This window comes from Mus musculus, chromosome 15, assembly GCF_000001635.26.
Source record: "Mus musculus strain C57BL/6J chromosome 15, GRCm38.p6 C57BL/6J".
Lineage (NCBI taxonomy): Eukaryota > Metazoa > Chordata > Mammalia > Rodentia > Muridae > Mus > Mus musculus.
In genome coordinates this window covers 92,335,871-92,362,531 of record NC_000081.6, presented here as the reverse complement: position 1 = coordinate 92,362,531, position 26,661 = coordinate 92,335,871, and the positions used below count along the sequence as shown (strand labels likewise).

Sequence of the window (26,661 nt, the reverse complement as noted above, 5' to 3'; positions counted from 1 at the left end):
AAGTGTGGAACAGAGACTGAATGAAAGGCCAGCCAGAGACTGCCCCACCTGGGGATCCATCCTATATACAGTTACCAAACCCAGGCACTATTGTGGATGCCAGGAAGTGCTTGCTGACAGGAGCAAGATACAGCTGTCACCCGAGAGACACTGCCAGAGCCTGACAATTATAGAGGCAGATGCTGACAGCCATCGGGTCCCCAATGGAAGAGTTAGATAAAGGTCTGAAGGAACTGAAGGGGTTTGTAGTCCCATAGGAGGAACAATAATATCAACCAACCAGACACCCCTGATCTCCCAGGCACTAAACCACCAACCAAAGAATACACATGGAGGTGTGGGGAGCCGCCCTCACATTCGCCATTACAAGATGGCGCTGATATCCTGTGTTCTAAGTAGTAAACAAATAATCTGCGCATGTGCCAGGGTAGTTCTCCACTCCATGTGCTCTGCCTTCCCCGTGAGGACAACTCGGCCAATGGGCTGCAGCCAATCAGGGAGTGACACGTCCTAGGTGGAGGATAATTCTCCTTAAAAGGGACGGGGTTTTGCCATTTTCGCTCTTGCTCCTGAAGAAGTAAGCAATAAAGCTTTTGCCGCAGAAGATTCCGGTTGTCCTGAGCGTGTTCTTTCCGGTGGGAACAAAAGCTCGGGATATGGAGGGACACATGGCTCTGATGGCCTTGTCAGACATCAATGAGAGGAGAGGCCCTTGGTCCTTTGAAGGCTCAATGCCCCATTGTAGGGGAACACCAGGGTGGTGAGGATGGGTGTGGGAATACCCTCACGGAAGCAGGGGGAGAGGGGATGGGATAGGGCATTTTCAGAGGGGAAATCAGGAAAGAGGATAACACTTGAAATGTAAATAAGGAAAATATCTAATAAAAATAAATTTAAAAAGAATTATAACTCAAAAAAGAAAAAAAAAGAATTGACAAATGGGATTAGGTGAAGATAAAAACTTCTGCAGAGCAATGAGGCTATCAACAAAGCACACAGGTAGCCTACTGGGAGACAATTCTTGCCCACTAAACTCAGACAGAGAATGAATATTTAAGATATATAAATATATATTACTATATAACAACATTGTATCGTAATATATAATAATATGATATATAAAAAAGAAAGAAAGAAATGAAATATGCCAATTAATAAATGGGTCAATGTACCAAACAAATAATTCTCAAAAGATGAGGCATAATTGGCCAACAATATTTTAAAAGCTGTTTTGACATCCTTACATATCAGAGAAATTCAAACTAAGACTACTTTGAGACTCTATCTTATCCCAATCTGAATGTCTATTATTAGGGAAACAAAAAACACAGATAAGAATAATGAAAAATGAGTAAGCCTTACTCACTGTTGATGGGATGATAACTGATGAAACCATGGTGTAACTGAGTGTAGAGGATCCTCAAAGAAATAAAGCAGAACCACCATATATCCCAACTATACTTCTCCTGGCGTATACACAAAGGATTCTATATCTATGACAGATATGCATATATTCATAGTCATTGCTGCTATATTCAAAACAGAAAAAGAATTATCCTAGACATCTATCAACAAATGAATAGATGGTGAATATGTAGGATATATAAAGAGGTACATAACAGAATTTTACTAGCTGTAAAAAAAAAAAAAAGAAAGAAAAGAAAGAAAAAAATCTGTAGGCAAATGGTTGGAATTGAAAGAAATGAGTGAGGTCACTCAGGAAAACAAATATATTCTTGTTGCTATGCAGATCTAACCTCTAATTTTTACATCTATGCATTAATGAGAACGAGTGGGTACAGATTATAAAGCTAGAAAGAGGCCTGAAAAAGAGGTGAGTGGTTGTAAGGGAGAGCGATAGGACATGAGTGCCAGGAAAGTGGGAATGGGAATACTGGGGGTGAGGTGGGTGCAGACAGGGGAATGGCAAGTGGAAGAGGAACAGAGGAGGGTTGGCCAAGATACAGAACACATGAATATGGTACAAGAAAAACCTGTTATTGTCTGTACTAATTAAAAATAAATAAATACAACTTTAAAGCACTGCAAAAATGGTATTGCCATGTGTTGATATGTATTTCTGGATATCCCAGAATGGGCTGGTGTGGTGGGCTTGCATAGAACACACAGACTGCTGAATGTCCCGAGGTGGAAGGTTCTCTGCATAGACCTCATGCCTCGGGAGACAGAACCCACTCATTGGAGTGGATATGAGGCTTCGGTTTTCCAACAAGTTACTTATTGATGTAGAGAACATAGATATATACCAGCATCAGATATTGGTGTCTTCCTTAACATAAGAGCAGTAAGTTCTTAGTCCTGAGTTTTCAGTCTTTAGAAATATACAAGTATTTTGTTGGCCCCTGTCATAATTTGAAGCAGGATTTGCTTCTTGGCTGGCATTTAAGAATACCCCACCAGGTATTCAAGCATTCCCATAGCAACAGCTGTGGCTCGCCACTTTGCCAATTCTGTGGTTAGGAAGCATACATCAGCCCCAAACAGAAACAGGCATTTCACTCTCACACAAAAGCAAAACAAGATCAGTATGGCATTAGCTCACCACATCCAAGGTCCTATGTGGCAGAATCAGATAATGATGACACTGATGAAGGACCACCTGTGAACCCCCCATCCCAGGTGAACAGCCTTAGGACCATAGCTGAGCATCATCATAAATTTACCTGAACACTCACGGCTGTGGGGAAATGTGAACAAGCCATCCTGCAAGTTCCCTCATTACAAACTGAGCAGCTAGCCCCTTCCCTTGCTGACTGGGTGCTATTTGAAATGTGAGCCAAACCTCTTTCCTCATTTAAGTTACTTCTGTTGTCTGTTTTGTCATAGTAATGAGAAAAATAATGAATTCATTAATTAGAACTGGTTGAGACCAGAGGAGCTGAACTGTTTCAATTTCATCATTTTCTCTTTTCTATGATTACCAAGTTATTGGTGGCCCACTGACTATATTAATAAGTAGTTGTAGTCTATAGCTTGGTCAATGTGGTAGCCACTAGTCATCCAAGTATACTGAACTAGTAAGTGATTAAAGTTAAGTAAAACTTAAAATCAGCTTCTTATCACCCATGATGCATTTCACCCTCCAGGCCACTTGACAGTATGTGCAATGGACATTTCTATCTTCTCAGAATATGTTAGAAGACGGCACGTCTCATGCCAGCTTGCCCCCTCAGAGATACTGTTTTGTAGTAGCTTTTTAAAAATATGTTATCTTGTGTCTGGGTCAGTTCCTGAGAAAATGTTCTTCAAAAAAAAAAAAAAAAGAAAAGAAAAGAAAGAAAAAAAGCAAGCTATTCTACATAGTATTACATGATTTAACAAGTTTAAGAATTTGGAACTAAATATCAAATTTCTTAAAAATTTAAAATGTTTTTTTAAATTTTCTTACAATCCAGCCATTGTCCAGCTCCTAGCCTCCCCTCCCACAGTTCCTCATCCCATCCCTCCTACCCCCTTTTTCCAAGAGGATGTCCTCCCCACCCAACCTCCCCACTTCCTAGGACCTCAAGTCTCTCCAGGATTAGGTGCATCTTCTCTCACTGAGGCCAGACCAGGCGGTCCTCTGCTGTCTATGTGTTTGGGGCCTCGGACCAACTAGTGTACGCTGCCTGGTTGGTGACTCGGTGCCTGAGAGATCTTGGGGGTCCAGGTTAGGTGAGACTGCTGATCTTTCTATGGGGTCACCCTGCTCCTCAACTTTTTCCAGCCTTTCCCTAATTCAACCACAGGGGTCCCCGGCTTCAATCTGATGGTTGGGCATAAGCGTCTGCATCTGTCTCGGTCAGCTGCGTGTTGATCCTCTTAGAGAGCAGCCATGCTAGGCTCCTGTCTGTAAACACACTGTAGCATCAGCAATGGCATCAAGCCTTGGAGCCTCCTCTTGAAATGAATCCCACTTTGGGCCTTTCCCTCAGTCTCTTCTCCATTTTGGCCCTGCAGCTCTCTTAGATAGGAACAATTCTGGGTCAGAATTTTTGACTGTGGGATGGCAACCCCATCCCTTTACACAATCACAGGAGGCAGAGGGAGGGATCTGGGTGGGAGAGGAAAGGGAAAAGGGAAAATGGGGAACACGATCAGGTATGGGGCTGGAGCAGAGGAGACCGGTGCAAAACCCTGAAGGCCGGCAGAATGAATGAAGATATGCAACCTCGGGGGATGCTCTAGAAAGTACCAGAGATCTGGGAGGTGAGAGACTCTCAGCACTTAAAGTGAGGGACCTTAGATAAATATCAAAAAATCTAAGGCTTCCTTATGCTTAGGAAATTAGGTTTAATCAAAAGGTGGTTTCAAGGTGCAGAGTGCCATGTATCAAGGCTGACAAGGTTCTGGACCAATCTCTACGCATTAGCTTTTGAACCCACAATCCTTAACCATTAAAGTCCAACATTAACCTGATAGCAAGAGTCATCTAACTCAAGATTCAGAAAGTATATAAATGTTTCCAGTATTCTCCAGATTTCACGAGGCATGTTGCCAGCCCTTCAGAACCATTACTTAATTCCCTGTCCCTTAGATTGAAATGGTAACTGCCTTAGCCCCTTTCAAGCTTCCGTGGGACCTGACTTTTCCTTAGAATGAGCTTTCCCCACTGTCATAAGAGAACCAAAGCTAATGACTGCAGTCAGCTGAATAATCTATGTTTTACGGATTACTTTAAGATTTATGTTGCTTACGAAGCAAAATGGCATGGCCCTAGATAGCAGAATTAATTTAATTTTCTTTGTCTAAGAATAAACAGTGTCTCTCCCCAAATGTGAATAAGCATTAAGACTAGTGGGTAACTCTGATGGCACCCACTTAATACCTGTGATTTATGCCAATTGCTTTTTCCAAGATAATAGCATTTGCAGCTTGCAGCACGACACACAAATCATGTTCACCAGCACTCAAGATAGATTATGTGTGGCCTTGCAGTTGCTTTTGAACACTCTGTGAACTCATGGATGTTCTGAATAAGCTCAGCATATTTTAGTTTGGACTTATCCCTGTCATCTGAATCATTACTTGTATTTAGTTTTAGAAGTATATTTTAGTTTTAGTTTATATTATATATATAATATTAGTTTATATTTATTTTAGTTTTTATTAGTTTTAGAAGTATATTTTCAAAATATACTTTCAGAAAGAAGTGTCTAATATGAAGTCTAAACAGTAAAGATATGATTTAATTTTTACATTGTATCATTGAAAATCTGCTTTCTAAATTGTATTCCTGGACTTGTGAATTTTCTTATCAGTCTCAACATTTGTTTACAGACTCAAGTAAACCAATAAAGACAAAATAAACCATAACAACAATAACAACAAAAATCAGAAGATACAAAATTTGAAATCACATTATATTGAGAGATAAGGCAATATGTCAAAATATTCAGTTGATTTTCCTTATTTTTCAAAATGCAGTGTGTGTGTGTGTATGTGTGGGTGTGTATGTGTGTGTATATGTGTGTGTGTGTGTGTGTGTGTGTGTGTGTGTGTGTGTGTGTGTAATTTTCTGCTCCCTTGATAACATCTAACAAAGGCTTAAGTCCTCTAGTGGTGAGCTTAAGGTGAGGTCTTAGCCAATGAACATCTTCTGGAAGCTTGTTAAAATAATTTGAAGTAAGCAACTCATCTTTTCTTTCTTAAATTTTTTTACCGCAATTTTTTTTAGGATAACTAAAATCCTAAATATTAAAAAGATATTGCCTTTGAATCTTTTTTGGAGCAACAGCTACTCCCCAGAACTTTAAAGCTCATTGTGAAAGAGCAAAGATTTGAAGTAAACTTCCTCTTCAGAGGCATTAGCTAATAAAATACTTTCTATTTAAGAAATAATGTACACTGAAAGATTAAAAGTTCTAGCTTCTTGTATTGAAGCAGAGACAAAAAAAAGTTTTTTTCTTACATAATGTAAGGCTATTAGCCATACTTAGAGGCAATGATCACAAGCTCACTGGAAGTAAACTCTTTACAATTATCAGGATGTAAAGGAAAAATCAACCTTCTAAATCTATAATAATTCTATATGGATTAGGCAAGCCATATTATAATGCCTCTATAAGTTTTACAGCCTCATTGACCTTTTATAAATACTAAATTTAAACTTTATTTTGAACAACACCTGGATAGATCTGTAATAATGTTGTTATAGCTTAAAAAAAGTAATTCTCCAGAGGCAAGGAGAGGTGAGGTCCCAAGAACTTCTTTAGGTAGGGTTGCAAGACAAAAGAAAAGCCACATAAGCCTCACTGAGGCTGCTCTGAGCTTTGTATTAACTCAAATGTAAAAATTTCTTATTCTGAGCATACTGCCTGAGTCCTGGCCCAAAGATTATCTCTCCTGCAGCAAGGAAAGATTCTAGGGGGAAAATTCGACTACTTGTCTATGCCTCTAACTTTTTGGACAGTCTCTCTCTCTCTCTCTCTCTCTTTTTAAAGATGACTTATACTTAAAACATTCTTTATAACCTTAGTGCTGTAAAAGCATTGCTTGTATTGTAGTCCCCTGCAAGGCAGCAACCATAGCCAAACTGATTGTATAAGAGTCTAATTTCTGCACAAGACAAATATATCTAGATAACTCTGCTTTTGTTTTGTATGGCCACATGGCTGAAGTGAGCTGCATTAGCACCCTCATAAGATGATTACTCTTGTAATCATCCTAATTACATATGAATGCATGACAGTGCAAATTTTTAATGCTTCATTAAAGTGACATTGTTACATAAATGCATTGATAATTTATTGAAAGATAAACATCTTGCCAAAAAAAGTTCTTAGACATGGAAACTTTTAGATTGTGAAAAAGGGTTCCATGAAGGAGTGATAATAAGGCACATATATACTGACAAAATTGTACAGAATGAAGAGTGAGTGGAAAACCCTATAGAAGACAGTCAACTACTCCATGACCCAGAACACATCACAGAGGAGAACACAAAAGATGATAAGAGCTGAAGGACAAACAAGAGCCCCGTGTGACAATTAAAATTCATGAGAGTAAGAGGGGGTGGGAGAAGGAAATGAGGCGACTTTGACCATAATACATCATATACATGAATGACATGTCAAAAATTAGAAACTAAAAAGAAATATTTAACCTAAATAATACCAAAGACATTGCAATACAACTAGAATATTGGTCAAAATGACGATTTTTAAATCTTTATATGAAAAAGAAGGTGCCAAATCCATACTGTTTAGGATTATTTTGGATTGTCCAAAGACTACAGTAATCAAAGGGAACTATGCAATTCTCTGAGAAAATTGAAGCAGCAAAGATTGGCATGCCACTGAAACTATAGGTATAAAAAGGAAAGGCAATTAGACATGACTACCCTTCTTGATATCAACATGAAATCCGTATTAGCATATTACTCAAGCAAATGGACTATATATGAAAATAGGTTATCTAGCAGTAGAAACCAGTACAACACTGGCTTAATGTTGGAAAATTAGCATATGAGTAGAACAGGCTCAGAGTGCTGCTGGCAGGGCAGGATTGCAACAGCAGAAATGCTATGGCAAGCATTGGCTTATTCATGTACTTCTATGAGGCCATGACACGTGTGTTGGAAAAATTCGTGAACTTTTATTTGGCCGTGCTTGCTTTCGCTAACGTTCCTATTTATTTATGAACAATGTTATAGCTTGTCTCTTGGCCGTTTTGTGAGTCAGGCAAGCTGGGTGTTTTGTTTTGGTTTCTGAGGGAGATTTAATTTCGCCCTACCATAACCTCATCTCCAAGAACTGCCACCTTTTCCCATATTTCTTATTTCACCACACAAACAAAGCTATCTTCCAGTCCTCCTATTTCAAAGATGTCTCTTATAACCTGAGTGGTGAGCCATCTGCTTCTGACCTTTGTTGATTATTTTGACATTTAAAGTTGATGTCCTTTTTCTCCTTGCTGGTTTATGGTTTGACCACACAGCTCAAACCCGAAAATTCTAAGGGAATTATACTTTGAGCAGTAAGAATGTTGGAAGTCTCTGCAACCAATGATACTGCTGAGCAGCTACCAACGATAATGTCAAGATCTGGGCTTTTAATGAGGTTGTAAATGTTTCTTGGAATGTGTTTTTCATTGCTTACCATCATAAGCATCCTAAATTGTGTACCATTTCTGGTCAAATCTCAATGCCATCAAGGTAGAACAAGTTTAAATCAATAAGAACCTACTGTAAGATGATGGATTTAATTTTAAGAGGGGGGAAAAGGGATGCTGAAGATAACCAAAAGCCAATGGCACAGGTGCTTTAGAAAGATGCCAATGGATTATTCTAAACAAATTGCTCACAGAAGTATAACCAAAAGATGGACAGGGAGTTATGTTATAAACCAAGGTATAGTACAAGGAACTGGATGATATGGCAAGCATTGGTGGGAAAGTCAAGGTGGAACAAATCGGAGAAAGTATCTATAGTGGCTTTAGACTGCAACCTTGTATCCTCCCAGCGAACAGATGAGGCACCTACTGAAAAGAAGCCACTTGTTATGAATCTAGAAATGGTTTTTAATATGTCATACAATGATATCAAAATAATTGAAGTGTCAATACACCAACTAGTTCCTTCCAGATTCTCCATACTGGTGAAGGGACGGGGAGTGCAGGAGAGACTAAAGGTTGATCAGATCCCTAGGAAAGTCAGGGTCAGAAGGCACAAATGTAATGATTAGCTTTCACTGTAAATAGAATTATTCCATTGCAACGATATTAAAGGACAAGATTTTGTAGCTCATTTCATTTATGTTTGGGAGAAGTTGAAGATAAGAAAAGCAAATCTAATGTTTTTATTATTTGATATTCCTTGATTATGCTGGGATATTTGTGTGCTAAACACACTGATTCTGCTGCGAAATAGAAATGGTACCCAACTATTGTGTGGGTCTGCTAGCTAGTTTTATGTCAGCTTGACACAGGATAGAGTCATTTGAGAGATGGGAACCTCGACTACAAAAAAAAAAAAAAAAAAAAGCCTCCATAAGGCCATGCTGTCTGCAAGCCTAGAGTCCATTTTCATAATTAGTGATTGATGTGGGAGGGTCCAGCCATTTGTAGGTGATGCCATCATTCCTGGATTGGTGGTCCTGGCATCTATTAGAAATCAGGCTCCTTAAGCTATGATTAGCAAGTCAGTGAGAAGCACCCCTCCATGGGCTATGAATTATTAGCTCCTGCCCCCAGGTTCCTGCTCTGTTTGAGTTCCTGCCATGATTCTTTTCAATGATGGAGTGTAAAGTGGAAGTTTAAGCCAAATAGACACTTTCCTTCCCAATTTACTTAATAGCCCTAAGACAATGTTTTTTCCCTGAGGAGACTTGTAGTGAATCAATGAACCCCTGTGTGTGTGTGTGGTATGTGTGTGTGTGTGAGAGAGAGAGAGAGAGAGAGAGAGAGAGAGAGAGAGAGAGAGAAGCAGAGACCAAAACAGACTGAGATGGAGAACAGAGGGAGAAGAAGGGGTAGAGGAGAAGGAGGAAAGGAGAGAAAGAAGAGTTATAAGGAACTATTAGGTCAACCTGTGTTAAATAGTAACACTCGCTGTCCACACCTGAGCGCCGAGAAACCAGACTTTGTGTGAGTCTTGAGGCTGAGCGCATCAACAGTCATAGTAAGCCCCACACAGCAGGGTCGCTGTCTCTCACTGGACAGCTGACTACCTGGTAATTTTTGCACCCCCAAGATTGGGTGCCTCTGTAATTCTGATCTAGTGCCTGAAACATGAGTCTGTGAAGGAAGCCAGGGAATGCTGGTTCTGATGGCTATGAAAGTGGTTGTCATGGTGGTGGCGGCAGCGGCGGCGGCGGCGGCGGCGGCGGCGGCGGCGGCGGCGGCCAGCAACAGCAGCATAAATTAAATCAGCAACAAGAGGGGATAAAGCCTAACCTTCCTGCTCATACACTCTTTTTATCTGGGCCACTACTAGGAGGTGCTGCCCACAATATGGATGAGTTCTCCTGAATCAGATGAGGGCAATCAGTCCAGTTCTTCAGGTAAACATCCCTACTTAGGTGTTTCTCATCTGTGACATGCTGTCATTGAAACCAACCAAAACAAACGCCAAACAGCCCACCTCAGCACTGATGAGTTGTGTGAGCTACGTCCCTGGGCACTGCAATGGCTTTAAAGCAACTCAACCAGGTGCCAAGGTTCTCCTGTCTCCCTACAAGTTGCTGCTATCTACATAACTGTAGGGAACAGCATTGTGAGTCTTACAAAGTTTAAGGGCTTTCTGGACTTGACTTAGTTTTTGAGTCTTATGGTCCTAAGCAGACAAGAATATTTCAATTAGAAGGAAATAGGTACAGAGGCACAAGCCATTTGTAAACTCACACCTCCAGGAAACATTGTACCAAGATTGAAGATTTTAGCAAGTAATTTATACAACAGAATGTTCACATAGGTTTAATTAATCATGAAAAAAATTAAATCCTTTGTGAGAGTTAGATTATTGAGATTCCAAAAAGAGAACAACATGCCTTGAACCTAGAAGTAATTCAGTGATAATGATTTAAGATTTCTGCACTCCAAAACTGTCAGTGAATAAATGTGTATTACTTTAAGGCACCAAACTCATGACCACTTGTAACATCTGTAAGGAGATGAACACAGTTATTAACATCTGACAGAGCTCTTAACAACGAATGGATCTTCAAGCCCAAAGTTCCAAAGTCCTTCCACAGTCCTCCCCAAAACATGGTCAGGTTGTCACAGGAATACCCCACTCTGCTGGTACCAATTTGTCTTAGTCAGGGTTTCTATTCCTGCACAAACATCATGACCAAGAAGCAAGTTGGGGAGGAAAGGGTTTATTCAGCTTACACTTCCATACTGCTGTTCATCACCAAAGAAGTCAGGACTGGAACTCAAGCAGGTCAGGAAGCAGGAGCTGATGCAGAGGCCATGGAGGGATGTTCTTTGCTGGCTTGCCTCCTCTGGCTTGCTCAGCCTGCTCTCTTATAGAACCAAGACTACCAGCCCAGAGATGGTCCCACCCACAAGGGGCCTTTCCCCCTTGATCACTAATTGAGAAAATGCCTTACAGCTGGATCTCATGGAGGCATTTCCTCAACTGAAGCTCCTTTCTCTGTGGTAACTCCAGCTGTGTCAAGTTGAAACAAAACTAGCCAGTACACCAGATAAAGGCAAAACTGGTTCCATCATTCATGGAGGAAGGTGTGATAAGGAAAGCATTTGCCAGATCTATGCTAGCACCATGGGTGCCCGTGTGCTGCTGCATTTCTCTACCGAGGTGACAGCCACTAGGAAAGCCACCGAGAGTAAAGAAGTTTCTTTATTTAGTTTCTGGTAGTCAATAGTCATTTTCATGACCCATCACTTTTTTTTTTTTTTAAACATGCTATAATAGATTGTTTCACTTAGTGGTGGTAGAGATTAAAACTTTGTGAAGTAATTTTATCTAATTTTGGAATTTTTTTCTTGGCCACTTGGCATGTAATATAGCTTTATTTGGATATCCTTGTTAGCTGTATGTAGATAACTTCATGGGTAGAATATGTAATTTTCCTGGCAACTCAGGGGCATGTAGAAGCTAATAAGAAACAACTCCTAGGCTGGAAACAGGTCATGGTTTAAGAGTATGAACTGAGTTTTTAGAGAACTTGAGTTTGTTTCCTGGCCCCCACATTGAGAAGTTCTTAACTTTCTCCAGGAGATTGATGCTTTCTTTTGGCCTCCTTGAGCACCTATACACACATGAGGATATACAAACACACTCACACACAACACACACACACATAAATATATACACAAATATACATATTCATACACACAATATTAAAACCTAAGTCCTGAAGTATGTTTAGATGATTTTGGATTACTATAACTCTAGCTATCCTCTTCTCTAGTATCCACCATACCATAGTATTCAGCTCAGTGAGGGTGTGGTCACTCTACCACCATAATGCCTCTGGCTTGGCCTTTCCATCATGACAGTAAGTCAGCAAACAAGACAAAGGAGGCTATTGGATCACTAGAGACAACAGGAGAGGCACCAACCAGGTTCTTCTAGAGGGCAAGCATGCTTTCTATATACACAAGCATCTGCCACAGTTCCTGTAGGATTGACTAATCCATCCATTATTTACATGGTGCTCCTGCCTAAGAAAGGCAGTGAATGTCGGTTTCTGGGAAGTGAGTTCTTTTCCCACAATGCTCATGCAGAGGTAGGCTTCCCACAATCCACTTGCCCAGCTCCCCAGGTTGTGTCATCTGTCAATCATCCAGTCAGCAGCTGGGTTTTCTGTCTCAGTCATTAACAGAGTGCTAAGAAGTTGCCTGTAAGCAGGAGGAATACTTACATTTAATTAACCTATTTCAGATTTGTGCCTCTAAAGGGATGCACATTGAGTCATCAGCCACCCCAATAAGCACTGTATAATTACTGACTTCGGTTTTAATTTTATGCACACAATCATTTCAGTACTGCTACGGGCAACTGACTGTGGATCATCAGTAGGGTGTGTGTCCTAGCACCCTTACACAGATAGTTTCAACATAACGATATTGATTGGCCTAACTTGTGCACTCACACTATCAGGGATGCTGCTTCAGTTCTGGATCCTATTGTCAGATGCAGGGTCCATGGAGACAGTAACATATGTAGAAGACTGCTCTGCATCTAGTGTAATACTGGTGTTGTTTACATTAGATAATTGACCCAACCTGGTAGTCAAGGCCTCTGCAGAGCTCTGGATAGCCAGCATAAAGCCCTCTATCATGCCCTCTGAGCTCTGACATTCCCTTGCTGCTCTATGGTTCTTTGCACAAGAGGCTGACCCTCAATGAAGGGAGCTTCACTCTCATCCCTCTGTTCCTTGATGGTTTCATCCCTATCCCAGGTCTCAGTCTCAAGTTGGCCCCATTACTGCAGAATAAATGTTCACGGCCTTGATGGTCTCCTTTGCTCTCTTGTATGGACTTCAGAGACCTAGGAGTTCTCTGATACATTCTTTTAAGTATGTGCTTGGTCACCAAGGATACAGGCTTGACAAATGCAACGGTGGCAGCTGGCTCTGCAAGTCTACCTAACCCCCTTTTGCCAAATGGCCATTTTCTTGCCTCAGTGCTCAGTTACCTTCCGCTAAGGGATCAGCTGAGCCTCAGGGGACCACAGCATCTCTCCTTGCTGCTTGCAGTGCGTAAGCTACCTGGTGCTGTCCCAAAGCTGTTCGGCTTGTGGAACACAGCTCACAGGTCTTCACCTGATCATTCTCTATGTTCCAGAGGCAACTCGTAAAACCCTGAGACATTTGCTCCTTTCAAAACAGGAAAGATACCTCATGAATTCTGCACACTGAGCCAAGTATGTTGTGGAGGGAGAATGCCCCACCACAGCCATGCTTTTAGTTTCAAATGAGTATATTAAATATACAGAAAGGTGGGATAAAAGAACAAAACACCCAGCAGCAGGAAGACAGTGGGTATCAGATCAGACTCATATCCTAGTCAGAGCAAAGGACTGGGAAAGCCCTGGTCCCAGCCCAGGGGACCAATTAGCAGTTCCTCCCACAACCATTCTTATTCCATGCGGAGAGCAATGGCAGAGACTTGTTTTGCGGAAGGTTGTTGAGAAAACCTCCCCATCTCATCTTTCTTATGGATACAATTTTGTCTCAGTCAGGGTTTTATTCCTGCACAAAACATCATGACCAAGAAGCAAGTTGGGGAGGAAAGGGTTTACTCAGCTTACATTTTCCACATTGCTGTTCATCACCAAAGGAAGTCAAGACTGGAACTCAAGCAGGTCAGGAAGCAGGAGCTGATGCAGAGGTCATGGAGGGATGTCACTTACTGGCTTGCTTCCCCTGGCTTGCTCAGCTTGCTTGCTTATCAAACCCAGGACTACCAGCCTGTGGATGGCCCCACCCTCAATGGGCCCTTCCACCCTTGATCACTAATTGAGAAAATGCCTTACAGCTGGATCTCATGGAGGCATTTTCTTAAGGGAGGCTCCCTTCTCTGTGATAACTCCAGCCTGTGTCAAGTTGACACACAAAACCAGCCAGTACAAATGTCTACTCTTAACAATTTGTTTTCTTTCTGTTTTTAGGGACAAGGTGTGCATACTCTTGGTCTGTTCTGTGACCTTTCTCTCTTTTTCTCACAGGGACAGAAGGGCCGCATCCTCTCTGAACAAGGGCTCTTTGAGAGCAGCATAAGTATAACATGTTTAGATTTCAGGGAAGAAGCCGCTTTGCCTCCAAAGCCAGCCTTCTCATGAAATTAAACAATGACTGACATCTTACTAATTTCAAGCCTATAACACCTGTTTTTCTCCTTGGCTCTAAGGAGTTCATGGATTCCTGTTGCATGGGAATTGGGTTCGTGCCCTCTGTCACTGGAGCAAGGAAGCAGCAATGATAGAGCTGTCTGTCTCCACAGAGACCGTGGTAATAGGATCCACTGTCTCCACAGCAACAGCAGGAATAGGGTGTGCTGTCACCATAGCAATGGCTGCAATAGGGTCCACTTTCTCTGTGCATGGGAGAAGAAGCAGATACTGGTTACTGGGGTCAGGGTGGCCCCAACCGCCCTTCTATCCTTCTATTTGTGATATAATGGGAAAGGGGAAATACCCTAATTTCCAAAAATGGAAATTTATTGCAGAGAGAGGAAATAGAAATTTATCTTTCCTTTCCCTCCACCCTATTTCCAAAGCCTCTGGTTCAAACTCCTTAAAATCCTTTTAAAGGAGTTGTTAAGTGTCTTCACTTGTTAGCCAAGCAGTTGTCCTTATATGTTAATTACTTCCAAACATAAAGGTTTAAAGTAACAAAGACTTCTTATCTAACAAAACTGCTGAGGGTCATGAATCTAGGACTGCTTTCCTGTAACGACTTTTTCTGTTTCTCAAGGTCTTTCCTTAGATTCCAGTCAAGTCTGAGTCAGGGTGTGGTCCCTGGAGAAATGCAAGCATCTCTATTTACTCATAGCAAACCTAGCCAGAGCCTCGTAAATCAGAGTGCAGCCGTCTGCATGGGATACCTGACTATCTCACAACAGAGCAGCCTGCTTCTCACAGAGGTGTAGTTCTAAAAGGTGGGGAGGGGCGCAGGTTGGCTTTTGATGGCTACTTTTCAGCGGTCTCCACTTCTAAAGAACTAAATCCAGCCTGTCCTGGAGGGAACAGCATTAGGTTTCACCGAGGATGGGACAAACTTCCATAGACAGGTTCTTGAATGGCCATAGTTACTTTAATTTCAGGCCTGGTAAGGCTGAGTGAACACTGTCAGAAGTGGATATCAGTCTTAGAAAGCTGTCAAAACATCCTTTCCCAAAAAAGATGCATTGGTACTTCCAAAGCATTACCTTTTGAGAAAAAAAACCCAAACGTCGACTACTCAGAGGTGAGTTATAGTCTGAATACGGAGAAGTTTTAGAACGAATTTACATAATTTATTTCTATCTTGTTTTGTATTTTTAATATGAAATGTACTTTATTCAAACACAGATTGTGTGTGTGTGCGCGTCTGTGTGTGTATGGATATGTGTGCACATGCATGCGTGTGCATGTATTTTGTGTGTCTGCGTAGGTATGGATATCTGAGTGTGGGTGCTTACAGAGGCCAGAAGGGTACCATCCACTATAAAAGCAACGTGTAGTCTTTATCACTCAGGCATCCTTTCAGCTCCCACAATTGTGTATAGTGTTTCCACTTTGCCTACGAATATCAATAATAAACAATACAGAATCTATGACCAAATAAATGTTCCAAGAAATAAAAAAAAAAAATCCACATGGTAAGCATTGTACTATAGTTGGAGTATAAGTTGGAGGGTTTTTGTTTGTTTGTTTCTATTTCAATGGCAATATGGTGTCTTCTGTAATTTAGACCACCTGACTTCAGTTCTTTGCTATGGCTCCTATTCTTTCCCTTGCTCACAGTTTTAAAGCACCCATCTATCCATGTGTGTGCCTCCCTCTGGACCCTGGGGCTATAACATGACTCCATTTAGTCAGTGGGACATTGGCATCTTTTCAGCAAACAAAGGCTTGACAGAGGACATACATGTGTCCACTTGTACTATTAGCATTGCCTTGAAGACACACCAGGACTTCACTGGAACTTCCCATATGGAGGATGGGGAAACAGTGGAGCAGGGTCAGTTTTCTCTCCCATCAGCAGGCAACTCTAACAGCAGACAGGCAAGGATCAAGCATAGAGAAATCACTATGCGAGCAGTTGATATCTATTCCTACATGCTACTGATATCTCCTGGTTGTATTAAGGAAGCAGTTAACATAGCCCTATGAAATGGTGTGCATGCCCTCAACATTTCAACAATTCATTTCCCTGTAACTAGCTGGGGCACTGTCCATGCTGATAGTGCTTCACAGTGAAGTTCTGAAGTCCCCTGAAAGGTAGTGGTGCCATAGCAGTATTTCTTACTCCTTACTTAAAATTTGGTGCTGGTGGGAGGGTATCTCAAGGCCAAAGGTGCCACCTGCATGACTTTAGCTAAAACCACTCTTTCTCCATTCCATGTGAACCTGGAGGAGGGATTTCAGTTGTAGTGTTTTGCAACTGGACAGCCACACAGAACTGTGGTCAGGAGAACCAGGATGGCTTAACGAAAACACACCAACCTTCTGGTGGAATCCTCAAGCAGGAATGATAGGCGTGCTAAACCAGAAAGAGGGAGCTCTGCTTCTTTACATCAGAAATGAGGAGGTTCTGGGCTTGAAATTGTTATCACTGCTGAGTCCTGACACTGGACCAGCATGTCAGAGTTCCATACTATGGGGGGTTGTGGGGGGAGACTTCCCAGACAGCAGCACCTAAACAACTTGTCACTTAAGTCAACAGAAGCGTTTTGTTCTTGGACTTATTTGAATTGATGATCACTTGGAACCAAAAGATCCTGGAATGATTAAGGAGGGTTATTTCTATTATGCAAAGGAGGAAAGACACCTCAGAACGTTATGTTCCTTGTTTAAAATGGAGTCAGAAGGGATGGAAGACACGAGCAGAATATAGCCCACCAAATGAACTGGCAGGGCTCACAGAGACTGAAGTAGCCAGCAATGGCCCTGCATGGGTCTATGCCGGGTCCTCTTGGTGTCCTTGTGGGACTCTGAACAGTAGGCATGGATGTGTTTCTGACTCTTGCTTGATCTTGGGACTCCTTTCCTCCTATTGGTTTGGCTTGTCCTAACTTTATATGACAAGGCCTTGTCTTATTGTATCTTGTTTTGTACCATTTGGTTGTTATATGTTATTTTTAATTTTTTTTTTTTTTTGGTTTTTCGAGACAGGGTTTCTCTGTGTAGCCCTGGCTGTCCTGGAACTCACTTTGTAGACCAGGCTGCCCTCGAACTCTGAAATTCGCCTGCCTCTGCCTCCCGAGTGCTGGGATTAAAGGTGTGTGCCACCACGCCGGGTGTTATTTTTAATTTTAACTGTGTGTGTGAGGGGGCATCTGTGGGTCTCCGCACATGAGTGATGTGTCCTGAGGAGAGAATCTGAGTCCCTGAAGCTGTGTTACCTACAGAGTGCTGGAAACTAAAGTTGGGCCCCCTGCAAGAACAGTATCTACTTTTAACAGCTGAGCCATCTTTCCACTTCCTGGGCTTAAAAGTTTAAAAGTGCACATAGTAAAACTTACCTTTTTGCTAACTATTTTGAGTTTTGTCAAATGTGTAGATTCAAATGCCGTCTCCTGTTTCATGCAATAATTAAAATAACCAACCCACGCTATTTCACTGGCTACTCTCTGGCCCCTGGGGTCTCCCCACCCCCATGGCTAACCGCATGCAGCATCCGCCCAACTTCTCACAGTTCGCTCACATTCCCAGTTATCTAACCTCTGCAGCTGGCTGCTGCCAAGCTCGCCCCGCAATCTCAAATGTCCACAACTAGCTGGTGCGGGGTCGGGAGGGGGCACACTCTCTCAAACCCATGCTCTGCTACGGTTACCTTTCACTGGCGCTCAGTTGAATCGTTGCAGAATGGAATACACCCGACAATCTTAGTTTAGAATCAACAGATCACACAATCGCTGGGCACGGACTCTATCATCCTAAATTCATCAACTATTCTATGTTCGAAATCTTCCAGTGGTGGATTCCGCCACCAGAACTATCAGTCCCCTGCCTACATCTTGTCTGCTTTGCTCTCACAGATCGTCCGAAAAGAAGTCCCTCCTCCTGCCTTCCCTCTTCCTCTCTCTAACCGGAAGCTTTAGTCCTCCTCGCCCGGTGATTGGCTTCTTATCGTCTTTATTATTTAAACAGGGGAAAATTCTGCTACAGATTCCTCTACCTCCTCCTCCTCTTCCTCCTCCCCCATCTTTAATGTAGCTCTTGGGCTATCAGGCCCTCATTATTACCCAAACCCTGGCAACTGATGTGTTTTCTGTATCTAGAGTTCTGCTTTTTCTGGAATGTCATATAAATGAACCCAGCCAGTCTTTTTCACTTTGCATTTCACTTTACAATTAAGAAGGAGAAAGGACCAGATCTATCTTGACCTCCTTCCCAGGGCAAACAGTTAGCTCATCTTCCAGAGTTATGATAGAATAAATGGCAGTCCAAGGAAGCTCAAGAAAGAAAGGTTGGTACCTGTGGGCATTGCCTGCAAGGTGTGGCTCCACATGGAAGCCAGTGAGACAAAGACAGATGGAGGCCTTATCTGTTCACTCACAACTTCACCCAAGGGTCATCGTGACTGAACTGTAATAGCCAATGGATAAGAGTCCTGAAGCACCTGACATGAATTACCCAGAGAAGCACATTTATTTCTAGAAACCAAGGTGGAAAATTCTGTCTTTAAAAGAAGATAATGTAAAAATCTAATCTTGGGTTTGCACAAGCTAATTTAAAAAGTGAACTCATTAAAAATTACCTTGTTTCTATCGGGGGGGGGGAAGCAGAGTCAGGAGCAGGAGCACGTGTATCAATTTCTTAAATTAGCACTCGCCAGAAAATTATATTCTTGGAATATTAGGTACTATAAATTAATTAATTTCAAAAAACATATGGAGGAAATAAAAAGATAACAGAAAATACAAAAATAACTTCATTTCTTTAGAAAATAAATCAGAGGGCATTCTTTTGACTGGAATCTAAGCCAAACAAATTAGAAAGTGCTTTGTTACATGAAAAGCTAGCTTTTTTTTTTTTTAAGAATTATGGTTTTTTTTTTAAAGATTTATTTATTTATTATATGTAAGTACACTGTATCTGTCTTCAGACACTCCAGAAGAGGGAGTCAGATCTTGTTACAGATGGTTGAGAGCCACCATGTGGTTGCTGGGATTTGAACTCACGGACCTTTGGAAGAGCAGTCGGGTGCTCTTACCCACTGAGCCATCTCACCAGCCCCAAAGCTAGCATTTTTGACAATAAGGGGTAAGAATATTTATGAACAAATCAACTTTTTTTGTGGAATATGATAAAAATGGGATTTTTCTGAAGTAGTATTTAAATTATTTGTGCATAATGTTGAACAGTGCCTTGATTTAGTTAAAACTCTCAGCTAACCAATCTTTACTAATTATGAGAATCTAATTTCTAACCTAGCTCCCTCCAGCATTCCCAAATGCCACTCCAAAAAAAAAAAATGTACATTCCAAGATTCTAACTTGGTAAGTCTGGACAGTGCCCAAAGGAAGCCATCATATCTTTCCAAAATTTCCAGTTGACCCTGAGAAGTATCCAGGTTGACAACCTATGGCATGGAACCCAGCCTTAGAGAAAGAAGCGCTGGTTTTCCAAAGCCTGGAACCATGCCAAGTGGGGTCAGTTGAAACTCAAAAACCCATTTAAAATATTAAAATGGGAGTCAAGAGATAAAGGTAGGGCTTATAAAAGAAAATAAAAAACCCAGGATAAATCAAGCTGCCTGAACCAGGAAGGGAGGTCGGAGTGACGGAGAATGGAATATCAGCAGGAACTCAACAAAAAAGGCAAAGGAAACTCAAGAAGCAGAAACCTAGGCTTGGTCTCACTCAGGACTCTGAAAAGATTTTGTCTGTTTCAGACTCATTGCCTTTACATTAATATATTTACACAAATTCCTTCATGGCGTTCAGCTCACTCAATATTAAACAGACATTTTGAGGGGGTGGCATCTAGCATTCTGCTCTAGTATCTAGCTGCAGATTGAGTGGTACTCACCAGTGTTTCCAGGGTGTGACTGTCTGTTTCTGGGTGTAGTTTTGCTTTGCTACTTTAGATGTTTAAAATTTGTATTATTATTATTTCTATGTGCATGTGCCTGGCTAAGTTATGTTTATCCACATGCATGCACGTGCCCATGGAGTCGAGAGAGAACATCAGATCCCTGGAACTGGAGTTATAGCAGTCAGCGAGATGCATGATAAAGGTGTAGTAAGCAGTGTTAACTCAGCCATTATCTCCAAGCCCTGTGTAGCCTTTGTATGCTGAACTCATCCAACTCTGAATTTTTACCCCCAGGAGAATCTACTCCTTGACTCCATGCTCATAAAAATTTTCTAAACCAAACCAAACCAACAAAAACAAAACCATACAAACATACAAGCAGAAAGCAAATATCAACTTCAGGTAAATTGAAGGGACAGTTACTTTTTGGGCAACAGTAAGACATTTATTTCTTTATAATTTGTATTCATTCATAAAAAGGACAAACGACAGTCCTATACTACTCCATTGAAGAAAATGATAAAAAATAACTAAAAAAATCAATTCGTTATTTATCAGTATCAAATGAAACTACTATTACCTTTCCTGAAATACAAAGAAACAACAGATGTGTCTAGAGCTATATAAAGTTTAATTAATTATCTTGCATCTTAAAGCATGTGATACATTGGTTAGCTTGACAACAGTTTAAAACTGATGGTCCCAGTCACATCTGTACAATTATATGAGGAAATGAAAAGCAGAAGTCATTTGTGCATGAGAGAGTTGAGTCTATCCGCCACATATTTAAACTAAACAACCTTCAAAGTCTGTTTTCTTATCTTTCAGAACCATTTTCATGCAAAATCTAGCCAGTTTTGGTCTTTATTACCACATATTAGAACGGAAAAGGCAGGCATGCATTTGGCAAAAGATGTAGTTGTTAATTGATGATACAAAAATGCCCAACATGGGTCACATCGCAAGAGGAAAACCCCCGAATATAACAAGGAAAACACAACGTTTGTACAGAAAGCTTACAGAGTGTTCATCTCCCTAAAGTATGAAGTCATTTTCTTCTTTTGCAAATCATTAAATATTTTATGAAACCTGGCGATGGTTTGTTGACATGCTTCTACTGGGAGAGCATCTGTTTTACCGATTTAAAAAGTTTCATTTGTATAACAAAGTGTTAAGTGTAAATTAATGAAATATTTATTGATATTTTCATAATGAGGACTTTAAACCTTTACACATATAGTACAAAAATTATACAAATTAAAGATAGGGGTAACATATTAATAGATCTATTTTTGTTTCCTGTAAATATTCTTTATGGACCTATAGGGTATCTTTTCTAAAAAGATAAACTCTGTCTCTAATTAGCCAGCAAGATTGTGCTAATAAAATAGGATTCGATTTCTCAAGGAACCAAACATTGCACTGCTCCAGGAGCCAGCTAATTCTTTATTACCCGAGTTCTTCCACACCCACACTCAGACACATCTCTGGGCACACCATGGACAATGAGGAAACACAGGTTTCCCTTTCACACCTCACAAATTCCTTCACAACAGCACTTGGGAGACATCCTCGCGCAGGACACTGCCGACCTCGCCTGCCTCCCAGCTTTGCATATTCTTCATAGGACCACTTAGCAACATTCTGATTTGGTATTTTTAGCCAGTTTTCAGTATTGCATTGAAATGGGAAACGAGCTTTAAACTTCTTGAAATGGAATTCTGTAGCTTTTTCCAAACCTGCATATGAATTCTTGACTCTACACCTTCTTGTAAAGAGAGTTTATACTTAGGCATGAAGCACAAAACCAGAACAATGAGAACATTCAGAGATTCTGATACTTTACTGTCACTTGTTTCTAGCTGGATAAAGACGATCGCATTGCAGTATAAATGAAAGCGCTCTACTTCCCCAAACCTGTCATTCCACACATGAATAAACACAGCAGTAGACAATGTTCCAGATGCGCTGCAGCTTCTGTGGTTTGACATTGATGAGAAGAAAAGCACAAAACAATTTCAGATTAGAATACAAAAGTAAAAAAAAAAAAAAAAATCCTCACGTGGCATGGGAACGTCAGCATTAGAAAACTAACTGAAGAGTATTAGGGATTCTGAAAAGCAAATGTGTAGAAAATTACATCAAAAATAAGAATACTGATAATAGTAAGTTCTATAATTTGGTTTTCATAGTCAAAAACTTCCAACTCATTCAGTAAAGTGATTTGGTAATGGTGTTTATGTCAAAATGATTTTTTTTCTATTTTTTTTGTTTTAATTTTATGGAAAACTCAAAATATCATGAATGATGAGGGTCTTTCAAAAATAGGCAGGAACCCAAACATATAGGCTAATACAAGAGACTGCATTACTCGAACACATACTACATACAATCAACATTTCAATCTCTATTATATTTCACAACTTGTCAAACATGTAAAGCACCTGTGTATGGTGACCTTCACTCTACAGCCTAGGGCATTGAATTGAACACTGTAACTTGTCCATTGATTTAAGTCATGCAACTTTCACAGAATCAGGTTAAATGGTTTATAAGGCATATTGGAACGAGTTAAAAATCACTTTATTTCCACTTGAAAGTTATTCTTTTGGATGAAGGGGTTCCTGAATGCCTCAGTCGTGATGTGTTGGGAAATCAGTTGAACAGCTTGTTAGAGTCTAATTTGTTTGGCTTAGGATGGAGCCGCAGGGATTAGAAGGAATTACAGTCATCCCATGATGAAGAGCATCCTCTGAGCAGGGATGAAAACAGCCAAGGTCGTAACATTCAGAATTCCGAGTAGACAAGAAAGCCAAGGGAGGGCAGGAGCAAGCTGAGGAGACTCGAAGACAGCGTGGACACGCCTACAAAGCAAACCAAGAACATGTTCATAATTTCACCAGCGACACTAATTGTTGCCTATCCAGTCTGTTTTAAGAAGGCAGGGTCATACTGACCTGAAAATCCAAAGTTCCTTCGTACAAAATGAATTTCTTATTTAGTGATATGATAAAAATACAAACATTTTATCAAAGATTTTGTGTGTGAGATCACATTATGTCTCCATTCTGCTTAAATAAACCATGAAATAAAAACATTGGGATACTAATATGGTCCCGGTGATCCAGAAGTCTCAAAGTTCCATGAGAAGGTGAAAAGTCAAGAAGCAGTATAAATAAATAAAAATCAGATTATCATATGTGAGGACACAGAGGGCACCTATTCCACTTAAAGTGGTTTCTGTATTCTTGCAGGTTTTGATTTAACTTTTCACTTTTCTGCATGTTAAACACTTATGTCACATCCATATGTTATTTTATTCAATTATACAGGGGAATAATAAATTAAATATTTATTTAAAACTAGCATACACACTACTTGATAGCAGAGAATTTCCTAAGTATGTAGTTTTCTGTGTTCGATATAATTTACCATGATCCATGTTGAGGACTTTTGTCTGAGGACTTCTGTGCATTTTTTTCTTTGCTTTTCATGACTTCTTTCTTTAATTTTTAAGATTATAACACAGTCACACCATTCCCCTGCTCCTCTTCCTCCCTCAAACACCTTCCATATACGTTTTCCTGTTCCCTTTCAAACTCAAGGCCTTTCTTACTTCAGTAAGTGTTGATACATGTATATGTTTGGTGACATTTTAGAAAATCAGATAGATGGAATAAAAATACTAAAAGTGTTACCTTGAATAATAACATCATATGTATAAAAGATAGGCACTGCATATTTTTGTATTCCAATCATTTGAAGATGTTTAGTTGCTCACACAATTAAGTAAGAAAGAACTCATATTGTTTCTTTTATGTTTTGTGTTTTTCTTTATATCTTTCTTCCCTTTTAAAATATTTTATTTTATTTTATTTTATTTATTTTATTTTATTTTATTTTATTGTATTTTATTTTATTTTTGAGACAGGGTTTCTAAGTGTAACAGCCTTAGCTGCCCTGGAACTCACTTTATTGGCCAGACTGGCCTCAATGTCATCAAGATTTATCTACCTCTGCCTCCTAAATTTTTCTGATTAAAGGAATGAGCCCTGGGTAAGAACTTCTATTGTCAATCTTCAATTGATAGCTAAAGATCACTGCCCTGACAGAGCACACTATGCAGCAGATGCTTTTTTCTTCACTATAGGCAATACCTGACAAGAAACAACTCAAAAGACATTGATTTTGTCCCCTACTTTTAGAGGCTATGGCCCATGGTAGTGCTAGCTTTGGTGAGAGCATAGAGGAGGTGTTTGTGTATATCATAGCAAAGCAAGAATCCAGGTTGGAAAGAAAGCTAGGCTTGCTATAGGCCTTGAAGCAAACCTCCAAGTGACTTGCTTCCTCTAGTGATGCCACATCTCTCAAGGGTTCCATAGTCTCATACATATCACCACTCACTGTGGACGAAGTATTCAACAATTGAGCCTAGGGGGAGCATGCAACATTTAGACTGTGACACCCTGAAAGAAAAATAAAGCAATGTAATATGCCACGAGTCTACGTGTATGTGCATACTATTTTGGGTGCCACCAATCAAGGGCAATTCCTATGTCAGATGAACTCACTGGTCATGAGCTTCTCATGTTAGGATTCTTGAGAACACAGTAAACAGTATGACTGCAAGGGACACCCTTCTCTCCTACTCTCCTAGCTTTCAATAAGTAACTTCAATAAACTCAACTCTGCAATTAGAGAACGACTTGAAATTAGACTCTACCAGTGCTAAAGTTATAACATTAGGAAATCTATTCTCTAGGGAATTTGAAACCTTCAATGTAATTACCTACCATAACAAAAAGTAATTTAAAGCAGTCTATTCTTTTACTACACAGTGTACCTTAAGGAAGATATAAAGAATCTGCCCTGAAAGTCTTGGCATTAAAATGGTATCTTTGTTCTTTACAAAGTAGAAGATAACTATGCCAATATGTCTACTGGCATCACACCCTTGTTCTCTTAGCTTCATTGGATGTGGCACAGAGATCATTCTTAGACACAAATAAGGGTTCCATAATCTCATACAAATTTTTAAGGTGCTTCTTAAAAACAAGTAGGACACCTACAGACCTCTCTCCACTCAGCAAGATGCTGCACATCCTTCTTCAGATTCTACCCTCCATGCACCCTCCCCAATCTAGACTGGACCTCACATCCACTGTCCCAGCCTAATCTGGCCAGCCCTTCCTGCACCAGAACCAATGTATAGGGTCCTGTCAAAACTTACCCTGCCTACCCTGATCCACTGACAGCTCCCACACCATATCCAACCTCTCTACCCAGCCAGCTCTTGAATATTTTTCTCCAGGAACTAACCAGTGACTCCACCTGATCCTTATCTGCATGCCTCTTCCCAAGCCCCACACTCCATGGTTGGACCAGGAGGGACTTTCTGCCCACTAGCCTAGTACTCTCTCTTTTCTTAAACCTGATTTCATTCAACTTATGCCATTTCCAACCTCTAGTCCAAACTCAACCACAATCCTCTCTTCTACCTCAACTGCTCAAGTCCATATCAGACACAGAACTAAGAAAAAAAAATGTACACATGTCCAGATGTCATTGCAAAAATACAAACAATACGCAGGATCAATATAATATCTCCTTTCAATACTCACCAGTCTTGTATAGATGTTTAGTAAATGAAAACTAATTAGGTGATCCCCAGGACATGACATCTAAAAGATCTTTTATGAACTTCGTCAAAGAACTTAAGAGGTTTAAAGGAGAAACAAAGAAGACCCGGATGAGGCCATGGAAAAAGAACTTAAGGAGAATAGATGCCCGAGTGAGTCCCAAGAAAACACCAGCTTATGGCTGAAGAAATGAAGGCAATCTAAGATCTCAAAACAGAATTCAGTAAAGAGATAGAAGCAGTGAAGAGAACTCAAGCCAAAATGAAAATGGAATTTTAAAACACGGGAACACAAATAGGAAACTTAAAGCAAAGTTTTACAAATAGAATGAATTGAGCAGAACGTAAATAACAAGACTCTAAGGTAAACTAGAGAATCCTGATCAAATAAACAAGGAAAGGAACATACAAGACATCTGGGACATCATATAAAATTCAATTTATAGCCATAGATGAGGGAGAAGACTCCCAAATCAATGGCCTAGACCAGATCTTCAACAAGACCATAGGAGAAGCTTCCACAAACTAAGGAAAGGCATACCTGTACAAATACAAGAAGCACTCAGAACACCAAATACATATGATCAGAAAAGAAACTTTCCACAGCATATAATAGGTAAGATAGCAAGTATACAGAACAAATAAAATGTACTCATATCTGTGAGAGAAAAAACACGAGTCAAATAGAAAGAGAACCACATGAGAATAATATCTGATTTCTCAGTGGGAAGCCAGGAATCCAGTAGAGGCTGGATCCCTGTGACAGGCCCCTAGACTTTAGTAGGCTCCCAGACCTTAGCACAGTTGAAGCCATAAGGCAACTGCTATGCAGGCCTTGGAACCCAGCATGTAGGCAGCAGTACCTGCC

General features: G+C 40.4%; 1 protein-coding gene and 1 long non-coding RNA gene across 6 annotated transcripts in view; both read right to left on the bottom strand.

The window, feature by feature from the left end:
- The window catches only part of Gm26760 (predicted gene, 26760), a 33,730-nt gene extending 15,557 nt beyond the window's left edge, over nt 1-18,173 (bottom strand). The window contains exon 1 of the long non-coding RNA NR_153785.1: nt 17,949-18,173. This is a non-coding gene — a long non-coding RNA (predicted gene, 26760). The remainder of the gene's footprint in view (nt 1-17,948) is intronic.
- Nucleotides 18,174-20,564: 2,391 nt separating this feature from the next.
- The window catches only part of Cntn1 (contactin 1), a 290,816-nt gene continuing 284,719 nt past the window's right edge, over nt 20,565-26,661 (bottom strand). For 4 of the 5 annotated variants that reach the window (NM_001358051.1, NM_001159648.1, NM_007727.2 and 1 more), the window contains one exon: nt 20,565-23,019. In NM_001358051.1, the coding sequence (NP_001344980.1) occupies nt 22,943-23,019 (77 nt within the window). In that variant the 3' untranslated portion in view covers nt 20,565-22,942. The remainder of the gene's footprint in view (nt 23,020-26,661) is intronic. The other variant, XM_017316422.2, reaches the window with a different exon arrangement.